General features: G+C 35.7%; 1 protein-coding gene and 1 long non-coding RNA gene across 3 annotated transcripts in view; one reads left to right on the top strand and one right to left on the bottom strand.

The window, feature by feature from the left end:
* Positions 1–19829, top strand: part of TTLL6 (tubulin tyrosine ligase like 6) — a 55474-nt gene that overhangs the window by 19500 nt on the left and 16145 nt on the right. For both annotated transcript variants that reach the window (XM_087918230.1, XM_087918231.1), the window contains 4 exons: positions 3573–3798; positions 5290–5471; positions 8178–8366; positions 11180–11333. In XM_087918230.1, the coding sequence (XP_087774356.1) occupies positions 3573–3798; positions 5290–5471; positions 8178–8366; positions 11180–11333 (751 nt within the window). The remainder of the gene's footprint in view (positions 1–3572; positions 3799–5289; positions 5472–8177; positions 8367–11179; positions 11334–19829) is intronic.
* Positions 3767–18541, bottom strand: LOC148124166 (uncharacterized). Its single transcript, XR_015740419.1, has 4 exons — positions 18224–18541; positions 7694–7750; positions 6609–6692; positions 3767–5325 (listed from the first exon to the last, which is right to left on the bottom strand). It is a non-coding gene; the product is annotated as an uncharacterized LOC148124166 (long non-coding RNA).

The following is a 19829-nucleotide window of genomic DNA, read 5'->3' as shown; positions in this document are numbered from 1 at the left end:
GACTTCTTTAAGAAACAATTCTCCAAATTCAGCTGGCACATGGCTCATTCTCTGTCATTAGGTGATGTAAATCATTTAAAAAGCTCAGATGAGAAACATGGGAATCTGGAGGAGGTGAGAGGAGCATAGATTTATCCCTCCTAAAGGAAGTACGAATGAATTCATTGAAATGGAACTGTTGGGTTGCTGTCCCTTGTTTTATTATTTTTCCCTTTAAATCTTATACAGAATGGTCAGTTTGATCTCATTACTGCCACCTCCATTTTTCTCTCTCCTCCACTTAGGTCACTACCAGAGTTCTTGGATTTTCAGTTGATCGCTTGCAACATTTAGTTTGCTGGCTCCTATTTTTCTGCACTGTTCTATCCACTGCAGCAAAAACTTGGCTTCCTTTGCATAGTTTTCCATAGCATCCTCATGATTTTTCCAGTAAACGAGTCAAGTACGAGCAATACAGTGCTTGCTTCTGCAGTGCAGTGCTGCTGTCCAAAACCAGAATCTGCAGTGTGGCAGATCAATAAACAAGGAAGAACAGAAATTCCAGTAACTCTAATGCCAAGATATTCAACAAGTTATTTGATTCTCACTCAGATTAATAATCAGGCCAGAGAGTAGAAGGAAGATTGTGACTTAGGAAAAAGGGAATGTTAACAGTGAAGCATAAAAGCTTTTAGACCAGAGATATGCAATGTATTTTTAAAGCAATGCCTATTGGATTAGTCTTCATTATACAATAGTGAAGAAGTGTATTAGGAGATCAATTATGCTGGACTTTATATAGTAATAGAAAAAAAAATGTTTCCTGCAATTGTACAAATTGTGAAAGAGAGTAACTGTATGATCCTATAATTCACTATATTGTTCTACCTTTCAAGAGCTGACATTAATAAGCTAAGGGAAAATTAGGAAAAATTCCATGAATAGAAATCCTAAAAGGAAAAACAAGAAGCTTGGGAAAAGCCAAAACAATAATATTAAACAGCAATTAAAATGAGAAATGAGACCACTGTGATTATGTGAAGAACTTTCTGATAAACTAAAGAAAGACACATTTCTAATATCAAATATCAAAAGCAAAATATTAGAAAATAGCATAAATCTGTGAGAATGGAATGAGGAAGATCAAAATTCAGAATGAGCTGAGATTTTCAGTGAATTCCAAAAATAACAACATCAGGATTATTTGGGTATTTGTAGAATGAAAGAAAAGTACAAGAAATGGCCCAGTTGTTGGAGAAGTTCACAAAATGGATCTTAATTGATATTTTGCACCTGTCTTTTCACAAAACAAAAAAGCCACATCTCAAAAGTGGCAGAAGAGAAATGCAGGCAAAACATCTAGCTGATTTGTTGAATTCAGGTTGCAGGATCAATGCATTACATTCCAGCATACTAAGGGAACTGATAGATAAAATCTCAGAACTATTCATTATAGTCTTTTAACTAGAATAGTAAAAGATAATATCAACTAAAAAGAAAATAGAGAAAATAAAAGATGCAAGAAAGCTAAAAGAAGAGGAAAAAAGAAAGGAAAAAACACAAGAAAACTTTGTATCTTTATCGTATATAACCAGTTTCACTATCTCTTCACCACCTCTTAATTAACTCTTCATTAATAGCTCAACTATTAACTATAGACAAGTCAAATAAGCAACATCTTTTGCAAGCTGTCAACAAATGTCAAAACAAAGCCCTAAAATAATATTAGACTCCCCATTCCATATTTCAGTTCTTAACTGTAAGCAAGTTCAGTATATAATGCCTTACCAGTCCAGATGTCAGCAAACCCAGAAAGAAATTCTTGTTCATATTGTTTTCCAAAACAGTCATCTCAGATAATTTTTTTGTTCCATATCCTTTTCTGTAACAGTTTTTTCTGGGAACAGACTGTTCATAAGAACACAGCTGACATTGATTCAAGATGACAATGCCATTCTTCAAAAATATCTCTGAACATCATTATAAGTATTAATATGTCTCTAATATCGAAACAGTCTTCCATGAAAATGCATTTATTCTTTAAGATTAATTTCAAAATCTTAATATTCCAAATAAAATATTCCAACATTTTCTGAGCTCTTAATCCATTTAAAGATTTCTGTAAGCTTTCTTGGCAGCAGCTTTTTGCAGTCATTTTCTGCCATTTTCCCCCCAGATGTCTGACTCGCTATATAATCATTTAGAATTCTTGAAGCATAGGGGAAGTTCCATAAGGATAAAGAAGAACTAATGTCACTCCAATATGTTTTTAAAGAAGAAAAAATGGACCCAGATAACAGACCAATCAGCTTGACATCAATACTTGGAAAAATCATAGAAAAGATAATCAAGCAGTGGGTTTGCAAGTACTTAGGAAAGAAAAAGATGATTACTGGATGCCAGTATAGGCTTATTACAAATAGATTGTGCCAGAGAATCTTACTGCTTTTTGCAAAGAAATTAGACTGCTATGGGAATGTACTGGATGTAGTGTACCTAGGCTTCAGAATGACTTCTGATAAATTTGATCATAGCCGCCTTGATTATTTATTTATTTATTTGTGTCAGAAGCATCATTTTAAGGTTTTATGCATAGGTATAAATACAGACATAAAATATTTAAAACATATAAAATCCTAATTTTGGTATGCTTGCCTAGAAGCATGCAACATCGATTGCATTTTGTTGCATGGTCATAAGGTTCTCAGGAGTACATTGGGCTGTGCACAGAGGGGAAGTTTACATGTGTGTGATACTGTAGGTCTCTGTATTCTCACTGGGCAAAAGCCACCAAGTATCCCCATTTATTCAAGACACTGATTTTGCTGTACCTGTAACAGTCTATTTAGCAGTTCCCAAACTTGCCACTTTGAAAGATGATAGCATCTTCCATCCACAGCATCCTGTCACAGAGAAAGAATCTGGATTCATTCTCTGTAGTACTTGAGAGTTGGGCAAGAACTAATGGGTAGAAGCTTTACAGAGAGAAAGTCAAACTCAAAGAGAACTTTCCAAAGAGACTACAAGGATTATTAAACAATAGAGCAGCCTGCTTCATACAGGTTGCATTGCTAGAAATTTTCAAAACAAAGATTTTGTAGGTACTGTTTGAGATGCTTTAAAGATTCCTGCCCTGAGAAGGAAATTGGATTAAAAACCTCCAAGGTCCCTTCTGACTCTATGATTGTATGCTCTGTCTCATCCATCTAGTTTGTAATTTCCCCTGTGAGATTGTTTTATATGCAGACTAGTCCTGAAGTTACACGTTGCTCTAAGGTAGTGTATAATATAGATTCAGCCAATTATGGGTTATTCAGGAAATCACAGATAACACAAAAAGTAAATCAAGTAATTTCTACAGTAAGTGTTCATTTATATTAGTTACTATAAGAGCTACACTATGGATTGCTTATTTATTTATTTAATTTATATTGCCACCTATTCTAATCTAGATTCATGTATTTGAAATAAAAAGGTTGTGTATGCATTAAGAAAATACATTTAATTTGAAGCTAATTAAAAAGTGGAAGAGAAAAGTTAATTGCACAAATATGTTGTGTTCTATTCTTATTTCACCATTTTCCTTTTTTTAGGAAGCTGTCTACCTTTAATAAGTACATGGAGCAAAATGGTTATGATACAGGAAAAATATGGAAGGATATTGAAGATGTTGTTATTAAAACATTGATATCAGCTCATCCCGTCCTGAAGCATAATTATCTCACTTGCTTTCCCAACCACATCATGTGGAGTGCTTGTTTTGAGATCCTGGGATTTGATATCTTGCTGGATCGAAAACTCAAACCATGGTTGCTTGAGGTATGTACTTTCTTTGAAAAGAAATACTAGATCTCTGGCTGCTTCCACAGAAATCTTTTATTACTCAATTGCCTTTCTTGTTCATGGAATTAAAACATTTTTGCAGCTCTCTATTTTCCCAACCACTTCTACTTAATATTTCTTATTGTGAACTCTGCTGTCTTTTCCAATTTGTAGCTCCAAAAACTATCCACTGGAAGGATTCTTGAATTCAGAATGTCTATCCCTCTTTCTCTCATTTCGAGTTAAGACAACTTCTACTCTCAGGTGTTTTTCTCAAGCTCTACTCTAAATTCTTCCTTTTCTGCCTCTATGTTTCAACAATGGGTGCCTTGTGGCAATACTTCCAATCACACGGATTACCAGCAGAGGGCATTAGACAATTGAGAATGTTGCTTTGAAATTAAACAACAATCTTACCTTTGGGAATTACCTGTTGGGAAGACTCAATCGATTGTATAAAAAAATCTGCTAGAAGAATTAGAACAATAATTTTTCTAGCTAACTACCTTTTTTTTCCCTCGTAGTGTAACCAGTCACATTCTATTCCAGTCTTGAGGATGATCGTTAATAATTATTTTAATGCTCTATACCAGATAATTTGGGAAGAAAATTATCACTTAAAATATAAGTTATCCTCTTAGTTGTTTGGATCTGTTCAAAAGTCCAACAGTGGGATTTTCTGAGACTGATTAAACTTTGTGCACTGAAATATTTCTCTTTAGTTTGAACCTATTGCTTATGAATGTCAGTAATGTAATACATATTTCCTGTGTTTTATATATTTAGCTTAACCCTAACCCTAACCCTTTCACAGTAGGAATTGTTATGATATCAGTATTAGAAAGAAATAAAGGCAAGAAAATAATACTATCTATTACACGTGCAAATTTATATAATTATATTGTTAATATTTATAATAAATAACATTGTGCCAAGACTGAGATCAATATCAATATTTTACATCAGGAATTCAAATATAAATTACTATTATCTAATAGCCTTTCTAAACATGTAAATATTTTATTTAGGTTCTGTTTCCAGGTTTTTATATTAAAATTGTATTATCCTATACCAATATAAAAATGTAACTGTAAAAATGATCTACTGGTGTAACTGTCATAAAAGTCCCAGCAAAAGCTGTTACATTTTCAGCTCAAAATTTTCCAGTATTGGTTTAATTTTCTTCATAATAAGCAAAGGTTATAGAGAAAGATCCTACAACTCCCGTTTTGGAAGACAAAGGGAGATGAGCATGTAATAAGTAAACTCAATGCTTGAGAATTTTTTTAATTAATATTTGAATCTGTATATGCTCAAATATACAATTTGATTATCATAGATGATAACTGCAAACTCTTGGAAAGTATCATGACCCAGTTGCTGTCATCAATTCTGGAAGCTTTTCTTTCTCCTGTTCTCCCCCAAACACTTCCTTTTTTATTGCAAAACTGCAGCAGTTACAAATACATTTAATTTCTGTGGTTGTAGGTGAATCATTCTCCAAGCTTCAGTACGGATTCATGGCTGGATAAAGAAGTAAAAGACCAACTATTATATGACACACTGATATTGATCAACCTAGGAGCATGTGATAAGCGCAAAATCTTGGAAGTAGAGAAACGGCGAGGAAAAGAAAGGCTTCTCAAGCAGTGTCGTAATCGTGAAGCCAGGTTTGAAACTTTTTATCCACTTTCTGGGACAGTGTCAATGAACATTTATAATCCACTTGCAAAGCATCACTAAATAGTATCAATTTCCGCCATTGTAGCTTTCAGAATTTGAAATTACTGTATTTACATACAGTTTTCAATTTAATTGATAGCCCCTGTTAAACAGATACTATATATCTTTTAAAATAAAATATAAAATAACATAAAAATAAAATAAAAAATAGGACCAGAATTGGGTGTTACATAATTGATGCCAAAAAGCAAGCTCCTCTGGTCATATCTGTAATGTCTCATACATATTAGATAATACTTTGTGACAACACATTATGGATTTCTTCATTAACCTCAGTATTGCTAGTGGTTATTCTGGTTTTTTTGAGGGGGGACAGTTTTTTGGTTTTAGTTGTGTATACAATATTCTGGTCAGCATGAATTAACAAGATGATTGTTGTAGCATCAGATAAGATGGAGGGGAATCTAAAGCAAGTTATTTTAGTTTGTTTAAAGAATAAATATAAAAAGAAATTTATTCATGTATGTTTGGGAAGAATAGCCAGGCAGGCCATAGTTGTTGCTATGCTTCAATTTTATATGAGGTTATAAAATGTATGGGTATTATTAAAAAATAAATTACACATTGCAACTAAAAATATTAATAATTAAAAATCAAGCAACAACCCAGCCTTTTTCTACTGCATTGGAATATGAATAAGTAGGCAGAAATTTATTTATTTATTTATCCTTTAGCCATTGAGACATAAAAGTTTACAAACATTGCCCTTTTTTGTGCCTATCGTGTTTTTGGGTTTTTTTGGAGGAATTCAAGGGAGTTTTGCAGTACACATAAAATTAGAAGTATAGTCTCTATAGCAGCAGCTTCAGTGTGGCCCTTTGATCCCCTGGAAAACATCCCTCCTAACTGACCTTTTAATGTGGCAGAAGAACATGATTAAGTATGTGGAAAATAATTATGTTAATCATACCAAATCAAATTAAAATTAAATTGTACTTAATTTTATTCTGGCCCCACCTTTCTCTAGGCATGCTTCCCCTTAGTTTGCTACTCTGTGCTCTGGTGCACCTGAGAAGTGGAATGTTCTACTTTATAACAGTGGAGCAAAACTGGAGGAAACTCACCATTTCTGTAAGGTTTGCAGAATTCTGCAGGGTTCAAAGTAGCCCAAAACTAGTTTGTATAGAACTGTGCATCCTGGAAATCCTCTTATTTACATATTATTTTAATATATAAAAAAGAAAGAAAAAGAAGAGAGAGAAAAAAACACAAAAAAGCAGATAAAAAAGGACAGAACAAATATATACATATATAAAATCATTCAATGTAATTTTTAAATACATAATGAAACCTTGATCAACATGATTTTGGTCTTTTCATTATAATGATAAAGAGGCAGTTCGTAAAGAAAAATGGATATTGGTAGTCCAGGTTTTAGCATTGAAAATAATAACTTTTGAAAAGTAACATTTTTTGCTACCTTATGCCACAATTTTTCATGTAATCATAAATTACAACTTTTTGGACTTAATTCAGAAGTGTATTTACCCAGTTAAACTTTTGATTATTGCACAGCTACAGATAATTTTTAAATAGAACAGCAGTAGTGTAACAAGCTTTTATCATAACAGAAAGTGATCCCCGCTCTTTTTACACTTCTAAAATAGTAGACATGTTTAAATGTTCTAAGTTATTCAGTAAATGTGAAAAATATTTTTTATTGCATTAATCTTATTTTAAGATTTTAATAAATATATTCACTATTTTAGCCATTGATTTCTTAATATGGGATATTTCAAAGCCCTTAGGCTTAGAAGTAGTAATATTCATCTTAATGATGCTTAATGATTTAAACTATACACTTAAAACCATCCAAAGGACATTCCCAAATTAATATCAAATTTGGAATTTAAAAAATTGTGATAATGTATTTCAGATGCTATCAATGCATCTGGGCCAATTATGATATTAGCAAACAATTTAACAGAAGAAATTGAACTGCAGATACATCTTTACTGATAAAGCTAAAAAACTAAGGAGTTACACACACATCCCCATTACATGGCAGCCATAATTCCATAAAGAAAATTTGGCAGTTTCCTTTCCATGAATTCTTAAGACGTAGTTTCTTATCAATCATGTATATTTAATTATTTTTGCACAATCAAATATACATTTTCATTATTATTTTTCTTAGTGATAAACTTACATATTTATCTGGCATGCACATAAAATATGTTTGAGTCCTGTTGGGGCTTCTGTTTTACTAAAAAAGAAAAGATAAAAAATTTATTTTTTAAAGGCCTCCTTTAAGTTTAAAAAGAAAAATGGAAGCAGTTGTGTAAATTTCTGCCACAGACCCACAGCATTTAATTTTCCTTTCACCCATGCTACCTTTTGTATCTTGCTAAATTATGCCTTTCCTGGCCTTGTTTTCCCCTGGAAGAGAAAAGGTGGAGAGGGTGAGGCTAACTATCCACCTCTGCAACGGATAAATTTCTGTCTAGTAAGGAAAAGCAAAAAGATCAGGAGACGATATTTTGCACTATATTTACGTGCTCAAAAGCTAAGTAAAAAAGTTCTACTCCAGCATGCATAGATCTAACTGAATATTGAAATGGAAATGGAAATTGAAATGGAAAAAACTCCCACTCTGAAGTTTTAACAGGTTTTTTGGGGGGTGGTTTTGTTAGAGCCGAGGAATTCAAGAACTGCCAGGCTGTGTGGCTTCAACAAGCAAAGATTTATGAAGAAAACAACCTAGGAGGTTATCGTCGAATATATCCCAGTTCTGATTCTGTCAGATATGATAAGTTTTTCCAACAGAATAGTTCGCTTTTCCAGGAAACAGCAGCTTCTAGAGCTCGTGAAGAGTATGCAAGGTAAGAAAGAACATTTTTTAATGTAGTAGTTTTATAAAAAATTACAATTACAAAAAAAAGAGAAATGAATGCAAACTAAAAAGAATAAAAAGAAAGTTCAGAAAAGAATAAAATAGAAAGAAAATTGGAAATAAAAAGAAAAATAAGAATATTGTAAAGAAAAATATATATACTGAAATGACTTCCTCCTTCATCACAACAAACATAAAAAAATTAATAACTTAAAATACAACAAATGATTCTTCCCGTACCCCATCTCTTATCTATAAATGAACCATTAAAATCTCATTGTTGAATTATGATCCGCGAAACTCTGTTAAGTATTAGCAAAGAGAACAACATGCCTATTTTAACTGTGATCATGTAAATCAACTTTATGTTCTTTTATTTTACTTTGGATAATCTTGATCTTTAGTCACTTCAAATAATGACTTTGAACTTGATTTGTTTACATTTTTTCTTTTCTTTTCCTTCTAACAAAATTCTTCAAATTTTAACAAATCTTATTTGTAAACTCAGTATGGAAAAATATCCAAATCACTGTTTTGGTTTGTATTTTGTATATTCCTTATAGTATTTAGCCAGTTTCATTTGAATGCCCAGTCTCATGTTTTTGCATATCATTCTAAACCATGTTATCTAGTATCTTGTCAAAAGCAGTATTAGAGCTGTTTTTGCTTTTCCTGGGTTTTATCTTCTCCTACACAACTTTGTGAAGGAGAGGGGGAAAAAAAAGAACTCTGCAGTTAAGAAGTTAGCACGAGTGCCTCTTGGTGTAGAAGTGATTCTATGTAAGTTGTTCTCTATCCCTCCCACCCACCCTCCCCTCTCATTCCCTCCCTCCCTCTTGGACTCTTGGCAATCAACCTATGAAGAAATAGAGCATCTTCCTCCTCTTTACACATACTCTCCTGCTGGGTAGTGTTATAGAGGACAGAAAACAGGTTAATGAAGGAGAAATCTCCGATTCTAAGAACACTTGTAAACTTCAAAACGCCATTGCTTTTAGCTAATCACATTACAGTTGATTGCCTCATTACATTTTTCACTGTCCCCTTAAATACTTAAAATTATTTTAATCCTGGTTTTCAGGATAGCAATCATAAAATGTCTTTACAGAAAGCCAGTTTGGTATAATGGTTAAAGCATCAGGCTAGAAACTGGAAGAATATGAGTTCTGGTCCTAGCATAGACATGCACCAAGGCTTAGGTGATCTTGGGCTAGTCATTTTCTCTCAGGCCTAGGAAGGAGGCAATGACTTCTGAAAAACCTTATCAAGAACACCAGAGGGAACTTATTCATACAATCTCCAGGAAGTGACATAATTAGATGGGGAAAAACATCTTACAAGCGATTTAAATAAATGAAAATGAAAATTCATAGCAGATAGCAGGACTGTTGGTAGCTATGGACCAGATAGCAAGGGAGGAAGAGTCCAACTGAACTGACCATCTCCTCTCTCTCTTCAGAGATGCCCATTGGGCAGTAGGCAGTAATGAACTGAAAAAAGAAAAAGGACATCTTTAACTAATACAATCATATTTGCTTATCTTCTTTCTTCTCATATTTTGTATACTAGACCAGAATGAGAATTATGTATAAAAGCAACAAACATAATAATATCTATCAACTGAATCATGTTTTGATTTATTATTGATATTGAGGGGGTACTGTGGCTCAGCAGTTAAAGATATTGAGCTTGTTAGCTAGAAACAAGAAAGTGTTCAAGACCCAAGCATTGGATGATGGGGTTCTTACTCCAGCTCCTGCCAATTTAGCAATTTGAAAGCATGCAAATGCAAGTAGATAAATTGGTACCATTTTGGTGGGAACACAACAGCATTCCATGTACCAAGGCATATACTAATTCTGGCCACATGACCATGGAAGCATCTTCAGACATTTCCTGACTTAGCTAAGAAACGGAGATGAACACTGCCACCTAGAATTGGATACGCCTGGACAAGGGAAACTTTTAACTTTACCTATTATTGAAATTAGATTTCCCCCACATTATTTATAGCTATATAAATTAAGATGGCTGAGATACCTAATATTCCTGTCTCCTGTTATCTCATTAACAACAACCCTGTGAGATGTCATGAGAAAAAGTGACTAGCCCAAAGCCAACCCAGCTGGTTTTCATGCTTAAGCTAGGATTAGAATTCACATTCTTCTGCATTCTAGGCCAGCACTTTCATCATTCCACACCAAACTGGTCTCTTAGTGCCTGTCAAATATATCATGCACTAAACAAAAATCACAACTGCAAACTGATTCTGTTTTAGTTGCCTTCCAGTTTTTACCATTATGTCTTCCAAAGCAAGGTATATAGTTACTGCTCTGCAAATGTTTTCTCTTGCTGTATAAAACTTGATTATTAAAGGACAACATATTGCACATGTACTTTATTCACTATACCTGAGATGTTAAAAATCAAACTAAGTGAGCTTGAATGCTACTTCAAGTTAAAGTCACAGATCCATTTGCCTTCTTGCCCATCATTCTAACTTTGCCTGATTATTTTACAATGAAATCATTTATAGTACCCTGGCATTACCTAATTTGTTGCAAAATATTTGTAAATATTTATCCAACATTGCATTAATAAAGGAAATCTGCTGATCTCAGACAATAGGCTTGGTGTGTCCTTCCTTACCCTGATTCTGAACACCATGGCATCTTTTGGATGTATGAAAAACCACCAATACAGAAATTAATTATCATACATCGACAGTCAACAGTATTTGGCATTGAGCCTTTCTTCCTACTGTAATTGTTATATAACTTTTTGGCGCATTGATATAAATAGGCATCAGCTGCAGGAACTGCGTTTGAAACAAGAACAGAAAATAACATTGAAAGAAAAGAAGACCGAATTCCCAGGAGAGTCCAGTGGAGAAAAAACAAAGATTCCTAGGCCAAAGATGGTAAATAGATCAACTATATTGCCAGTCTCTGTCCAGGTATGAATGATAGAGAAACATTTTAGCTGATTGATTATTTATTTATTTATTTAGCACAGGAACCGCTGGTAAGTGAGAAAGTGAAAAGGCTTTAATTCTGTGATTTAATTTTTAATAAACCAATTTTCTTCTTCAGTGATCAAGCCAGTATCTATGAAGGTGGCTATGGTAATGGCAGCAGTGGCATATAGACCAATACTATATCTTATGCTCTGCATAGTGACATTTATTATTTCTTATCTATTGTATTCTGTCTTTTCTTTGGAAGTAGAGGGTACATGTGTTTGGTCTAAGGCCTCTTCATAACTTCCGTGACATTCCTCTTCATCTTCACCATGAGTCATGTGTTCTTCATTTTTATCATAAGAGATAATTACTTCATTTGTCAGTATTGAAATGTCTTGAATACTCTGCTTATGTTTAGCGAGCCTTTGTCTCTTATCATCTTGTTGCTTTTGCCTTTTGCCTAGTTATTTTTGCTTGGGAATATTTGGCAAATCAATCTGGTACAATCCAAAAGAACCAATTTTATCTCTCTGGCTTTTAACAAAAGCAAGTTTCTTCAACAGCATCTTCCTCTCCTTAGGACAGGTACAATTAATATGAGCTTTTTTGCAGCCAAACATGGCACACAGAACAAAATGATAGAAAGTATGCAAAAATGAGTCCAGCAAACGCATATTCATTCATACAATAAATGCCATTGCAAAAACCAATCCCAACTACAAAAAACTTCACTCAAGATCAGACTTATCCATACTGCAAAGAATCCACTCCCATGAACTCCGCACAGAACTCAAAAACCGTCTAGACAATGGAGAAAAGGACCTATACATTGACTACAGAACTGATTGCAACAAAAGAAAGTCACACAACCCACAACTCCGCATCCAACCCCACCCCATCCAATCCAACATCACTCAAAACTAGGCATACACGCCCCTAACTAAATCTCTATTCCAACCACAACTGGCCTTAAATGCAAGCTACTCAATGCAGGAAGCCTTGTAAATAAAATATCTGAATTTCTCCTCTTACTAAATACGGCTAATTTCAACATTATATTTATCTGTGAAACATGGCTCAATGCATCTCTCCCTGACTCCATTACCACAGTAAGGGACTATCATGTTTACCGATCAGATCATGAAATCTGTAGAGGAGGTGGTGTTGCTATCTTCTATAAAAAGTCCCTACATCTAAAAAACATCCAAGTTACCCAGGAGCTTACTATTCCTGAGACAATCGTCTGTGAACTGTCCTTAAATATCACATTTTGGTTCTTACTATGTTACAGAGCTCTGATTATGACATCGAACATGCAGACAAGCTAAATACACTACTAACATGGGCAGCATCCTGTTCACATGCTTTTATCTTTCTTGGTGACTTCAATCTACCTCATATTAACGGGACCCTTAACGAATGTACAACTGAACCCACACATGCAACCTTCTACAATGGAATAACAAATCTGGGATGAGAACAACTAATAACCAACAACAGTAGTCTTAACAGCTGCCTCGATCTCATCTTCTGCAATAGTTTGAATTCAATTTACAGAATACAAATTAAAGAACCCTTTTCCCACAGTGACCACAACATGATTGACTTTTGTCTCAACGTACGTCCACACAAAAATCATCACAACGACGGAATCCCCAGTTATAACTTCAAGAAAGGCAACTGTGATCTTATAAACCAAGGGTCACCAACCTTTTGGATCTCAGGGACCACCAAATTCATACTTTTAAATCCCGAGGACCACTAATATGATTTTTTTAAAAAAGCTAATATATTTATTATATTTTTTATGTTAATGTTACACATGTATGTATGTATGTATATAAGTATGGTATTCAGCTTTGTTTGGGTATTTTCCCACGTCATTGTAGTTGTGCTTTTAAAGTTGTAGCAACATTTCGGCAGAATCTCATTTGCCATCATCAGGCTTCTGTATTCACAATACAGAAGCCTGATGATGGCAGATGAGATTCTGCCGAAATGTTGCTACAACTTTAAACATACATATACACACACACACACACACATACATACATCATACACAAAAACACACATACACACTTACTTATTTAATTATAACAAAAATGTAAATGCTTAATGATAACAAAATAAAATGTTCTGGACTGGAAGCCTCCCCCCACCTGGCACCTTCCAAAGAGACAGAAGAGCAGGCGGTGTGTGTGTGTGTGTGTGTGCGTGTGTGTGTGTCTGAGCTGAGGGGCCTTGAGGCAACTGCTGCTGGGAGAAGCAGAGGGAGAAAGGGGGCTTTGCTCTCCCTGGGGGACAGCGCCCCTTGGCTGACACTCCAGGGGCTTCTCAGCAGGTATCTGCCTGCAGAAGGACTGACGCTCTTGGTGATTAATTGGGGGAGGGGAGGGGAGAAAGTGGGAGCTCCTTTCAGATCCTGGGTGGAGTATTGAGAGGCTCAGATCTGCAGCCGAGGAAAAGCTGGGGGACTCTTCCAGCCTCACCTGGAGACAGGCAAGGAAAGGTGTCCCTAGGGGCACTTCGCTGGCTTTAGCACTTCACTGCCAAACCCAGCCACAGCCAGTGATTATTTGAAAGCATCTCTTGCATTACCAGGGAAGGAAAGGAGATGAAACAAAGCTCACACTTTCACTGAGACCTACAAAACGGCAATCTACCGTGTTCCAGGAGTTCTTCAAAATCATCAAACGCTCCTACTTGCAGTTCTCGCGCCTCCTGGCTCAGGTCCCTGAGATGCACGTTCCCACACACGGCGGCGGTGGCGGCAACAACAGTCCCCTCCCCCAGTGCCTATCGTCAGCTCTTCCCATTAGTTTTCTAGCCTTGAATTGCTCCCGGCTCTCTCTCTTTCCTCCCCCCCACCCACGTGCAGGCAGGAAAGGGAGACGGAGCCTTGCACAGCTCTGTTCTTTTCCAGCCCTTGCTGCCTCTCCCAACATCGAAGCCTCGGAAACGCAGGCAAAGCCGCCACAGCGGTAGCGCCCTGAGTTGCTTGCTTCTCCACTACTGCCTCCTCCTCCAGCACCACTTCCTTCTCTGGGCAGGGCATTTCTTAACTAACCGAGCATGCTAAGGCAACTCAGGACGCTGAAACAAGATTGCGGCACCCAAGCAAACATTCTTTGTGGCCCGGTACAAAACGATCCACGGACCAGTACCGGTCCGGGGCCCGGTGGTTGGGGACCACTGTTATAAACAACGATCTCTCATCCCTTGATTGGCAATTTCTATTCTCTGGATGCAATACTGTTGAAGACCATTACAACATATTTTTACTTGAAGTCAAAAGAGTTATCAAACTATATGTACCATTAACAACTCCCAAAACCAGAAAAAACAAATTACCCAAAACAATAAGGAAGCTTCAAAACAAAAAGAAATCACTTTGGTGGAAAAACAAATCTGGTCACGTTGCCAACCTCAAAAGCCTATACAAAAATTTATGCCACCAGATAAAAACTGAATGCACCAATTATCACAATAAACAAGAAGAAAACCTTCTATGCACCAATTCCACCCGCGCTTTCTACAATTTTGTAAGCAACAAACTAAAAGACTCAAGGTCCATCCCACCCCTGAAAGGACCTAATGGTAAAGACTGCAACAACGATACTATTAAAACCAACCTCTTTAACACATTCTTTGGCTCAGTATTTGTAAACAGCAAGGGATCATGCCCAGTATTTCCTAGTCAAACCACAGGCAACTACAATGATCTAATACATATCGATTTTACAGAAGACAATGTTGAAAAAGCACTACGCAATCTAAAACCATCTCTGTCTATTGGACCGGACTATATGCCTACTTCTTAAAAAAGCTACCCACTGCCATAGCTGAATCTCTAAGCATAATCTTTGAAAAATCTTTCAGGACCAGGTCCTTGCCAAAACTATGGTCACAAACCATGGTCATCCCCATCTTCAAAAAGGGAGGCCTCAGCCTAGTTGAAAATTACAGAACAATCTCTTTATGCTGCATCACCTGTAAAGTCATGGAATCAATTATTAACCAATCCATCGTCCTCCACTAAGAAACAAACAACCTACTCTCTAATAAACAATTTGGTTTTAGGAAAAAACTATCATGTAATCTGCAACTCTTACACTGCAGAAACATATGGACTACACAACTTGATCAGGGCAAAGTAATAGACACAATCTACGTAGACTTCTGTAAAGCCTTTGATTCAGTGGTACACGACAAACTACTCCTAAAGCTAAAATCTTACGGTATCTCTGGACACCTGCATAACTAGATAGAAGCATACCTCTCAAACAGACAACAAATGGTCAAAATTGGGAGTGTCCTATCAAATTCTGCACCTGTCAACAGTGGTGTCCCCCAAGGCAGTGTTCTAGGGCCAACTCTATTCGTACCCTACATAAATGACTTCTGTGATCATATCAAGAGCAACTGTATTCTCTTTGCTGATGATGTAAAGCTATTCAACACCACAGACAATACTGCTACCCTTCAAAAAGACCTTGACTATGTATCAGAATGGTCAAACAAATGGCAACTTCAAATCTCAACAAATAAATGCTCTATCCTATATATTGGCAAAAAAAAAAAATCAGAAAATAAAATACAGGCTGAATAGTCAAGACCTTGTTGATCATCCAAACTCTGTCAAGGATCTTGGAGTACTCATCTCAAATGACCTAAGTGCTAGAGCCCACTGTAACTACATAGCCAAAAAGGCATTAAGAGTTGTTAACTTAATCTTATGTAGCTTTTTCTCTGGTTATGTTACACTAATAACTAGAGCATACAAAACATTTGCTAAACCAATACTTGAATACAGCTCATCAGTCCGGAACCCACATTACATATCTGATATTAACACAGTTGAGAAAGTCCAGAATATTTCACAGGAAGAGTTCTCCATTCCTCTACTTGTTGCAGAATACCTTATGCCACCAGACTCAAAATTCTAGACCTAGAAAACCTAGAACTATGCCGCCTTCGGTCCGATCTAAGTATAGGATATAAAATCATACATTGCAATGCCCTACCTGTCAATGAATACTTCAGCTTCAACCATAACAACACAAGAGCAAACAATAGATGCAAACTCAAGGTTAATCGCACCAAACTTGATTGCAGGAAATACGACTTCAGCAACAGAGTGGTCAATGTCTGGAATACTCTACCTGACTCTGTGGTTTTTTTCCCCAAACCCCCAAAATTTTAACCATAGACTGTCTACTATTGACCTCACCCCTTTCCTAAGAGGTCTGTAGGGGGTGTGCATAAGCGCACCAACATGCCTATCGTCCCTGTCCTATTGTTTGTTTTATATATTTTTTATTTTTCTTATATGTATCCATGTATTCATAACTATGTTTTTACTTATACCTATTATCTTGTAAGCAATTGACAATAAATAAATAAATAAATAAACAATTTGACACTTGCAATTGTGGATGTCAAACAGTTTGTCAAGTTTCACAGTGAAAGTCTCTTTAACATCTACCTTTCCTCTACCAAGAGATATGTTTTTGGTTTGATCCCAGCTCTCTTGGATCTTTTTTTTTTTTTTTTTGAAATTATATTTGGGTTTTCACACACAAAAAACATAATACAAATAAAACATCTTTTTTTTTTTTTAAATAGCATGGTCCCAGGTTACACTTCTTCATACAGACACAAACTCAATTTCATGCTCACTTTTATGTTCTGTTCCGTATCTTATTACTGTTTTACGTTTTCTACATAGTTTTTCTCCTCTCTTAATTTTCTCAATTTTATTTTAATTATCTCATATCAATTCAAATCATTATATTTATACTTTTGTCTGTCCTGTTTCAATTTCATATTTTCTTTTCTTATTAAACAAATTTTCTCCTGTAGTTACTAATTGGAGTATGACACCTTTATATCTTTTAATTTTATCCATTTAACTATTTCTCCATATCTTGTTTCTGTCCTTTATAACTTCTTTTCCTTTCTTTCTTCCCTCTCTTCTTCTCCCTCCCCTTTTTACCCCCTTGTCTCCCTAGTTCTAATTCTCTCTTCTGTATTCCCCTCTTCTGTTGCTTTCTAATATTATACTTATTTTTCAAGTTATTATTTCTTTTCTTGGTTGTTTTTTCCAATCTTAAACTTTTCATTCTCTTTCCCCCTTTCCTTTTTTCCCCCACATAAAATTACTTGTTCATTAAAAATGTCTTCTTCTTTGTCCCAGTCTTCTTGTTCTGCAGGCATTTCTTGTTGTTTCTCATAGTTCGAGATCTCCATTTCTAAGAATTGAAATACGAAGCCAAAAGAAACTCTCCCTTCTTGTGCACCTTCTTTGTACTTTTTAAGTTCCATTTTCAGTTCATCTAAAAGTAGTGCCATTTTAAAACACTTTTAAACAACCACCAGATTGATTTTAGTCATTCAAATGCAATAACCAAAAATCCAGAGACCACCAAATAATCCAAATACTCCCGAGCTGTTTCTTGATGCTTCTTTTTCCACTTTCACTTCCTGTGGTTCTACTATTTTGTAGCCAAGTTTCAGTTAAAATGTATCTTTTAGAAGTCTTGTTGAGGTTTTACTGTAAATTCCTTTTAATTCCAGGCAATCTCCTCCCTTTTTTCCAGATCCTGCCCTTTTATTCTTTTTCTCTCCTTTCCTGCTTTTAAAAGGTTTTAAGTACCCAGAAATCTTTATTATCCTTTTGACATTTTATTTTCAGCTTAAATGCCTATTGATGTCAAAATGGATTTTTTTTCCAATTTCTTATTTAGATCTCTTAACTGTCAGTATAGGGAAAAGGAGAGAAGAAGAAAAAAACCAAATCCTTTCCCTTTTCTCTCTCCTTCACTGCTTCAAAATCTTCTTTGGGAACAATGTTACTTTTTTTTTTAGTTTAAATTCCAGGGTACCTTAGTTGTTGCTTTTGTAGTTTAACCCAGTCAACCAAAACTTTCTCTTCTTATCTTCCTCCTGCTCATTCTTTTCCAGCCTAGTTCTTCTTCGAGGTGGCCATTTCTGACCACCACTGCTACTGCCTTCAGGAAAGGGAGTAATGGCCAGCTGAGGAGGAGAAATGTGGCTCTCCTCAACCCTGCTGGCAGTCTCCCCACTCTTCACTACCTCTACGGGGTGGCTTAGCCCCGAAACCAGCTGGCTCGGGGCGCTCCAGTGGTGAGCACAGATCGAAACTGCGCATGATTGTGGTTTCGTTCTGTCTGCGAAGAGGCTCAAACTGGAAGTTCCAGCTCTCTTGGATCTTGTTCAAAATTGTCATTCCTTAATTTACAAGAGAGATCACAAAAGAACTGTTCGCTCATTACCACTTTTTAAGCACTTTTGGATATATGTTTCTTGCAAGATTGGCTGCCGGGTAATTTCTAGCATCATCAAGACTTTATTCTCTTAATAGTAGGCCATATCTGAGAATGTCTTGCAGTGTTGGGAGTTTAGACAGCAACAAGTCTCAACCAGTCCCAATTAGGTTGCTTATATGAGTGAATGTTTTTAGAAGGCATTACAGATCAGTTATCACACTCAGCAAGACCAGCAGTATTAACCAGTGGTAGAATTCAATTTTTTTTACTATGGGTTCTGTGGGCGTGGCTTGGTGGGCATGGCTCGGGAAGCATACTATAAAATCTCCAGTCAGAGGTGGTATTTGCTGATTCTCCAAACTATTCAAAATTTCCGCTACCAGTTTTCCAGAACTGGTCAGAACCTGCTGAATACACTTCTGGTATTAATACTCTCAGACAAAATAATGTTTAACAAAAACAGAAAGACAGCTGTACCTATGAAATGAAAGAAACAAAATGTTAAAAAGTTATATTATTGATGTAGTTATTTACCAAGCACATCTAAATTATATTAAAGTAACCAAAATCTTTACAATCCCTAAGACATGTCACAACTTTAAAAAAAATTTTTTTATTTTTTAAGACAAACATATACAAACAATACATAAAAACATAAAACCATCTTCCATTTTATATACATACAATGTGTCAGTTGATTACAAATCTTTTGTGCTATCTTTTCATAGTCATTACTCACAGTTTATATAAATTTCACATTCTCCAGACATGTCACAACTTTTGAGCCCCCTTAATGTTTGGAAATTGAAAGTTGAAAAATTTGACATGCCCTAATTTTTATACTTTATCAAATTTTGTAAAATGGCCCTCAGTTAGAAACATATTTTTCATACTTACATGTTCTGTCTCACCTGTAACCACAAGGTGAGAGTCCAAATTTCCAAAGGGAAATACTCAAACAGACAGAAGCAGAAGCGACAGAGTTAACTTCCCTTGGCTGAATTCTCCTTGGCAGTTTTCCCAGAAGCTGCCTACCAAGTCCGATAACGAGCAAGGCAATAAATCAGAAGCGACCGTCACACAGAATAATTCATCCGAACTGCTAGCTCCAAAAGACAATTTGACCCGAACAGGGATTCAGAGCTAACACGCCTCCTTATATTCCCTGAGGGGCGTGTCAGTCTCTTTTCTTTTTACGTTG

Source organism: Pseudonaja textilis, chromosome Z (assembly GCF_049901715.1).
Source record: "Pseudonaja textilis isolate UNSWEBS1 chromosome Z, rPseTex1.2, whole genome shotgun sequence".
Classification (NCBI taxonomy): Eukaryota; Metazoa; Chordata; class Lepidosauria; order Squamata; family Elapidae; genus Pseudonaja; species Pseudonaja textilis.
The sequence above is the reverse complement of the archived record's forward strand: the minus strand, read 5'-3'. Positions and strand labels throughout refer to the sequence as shown.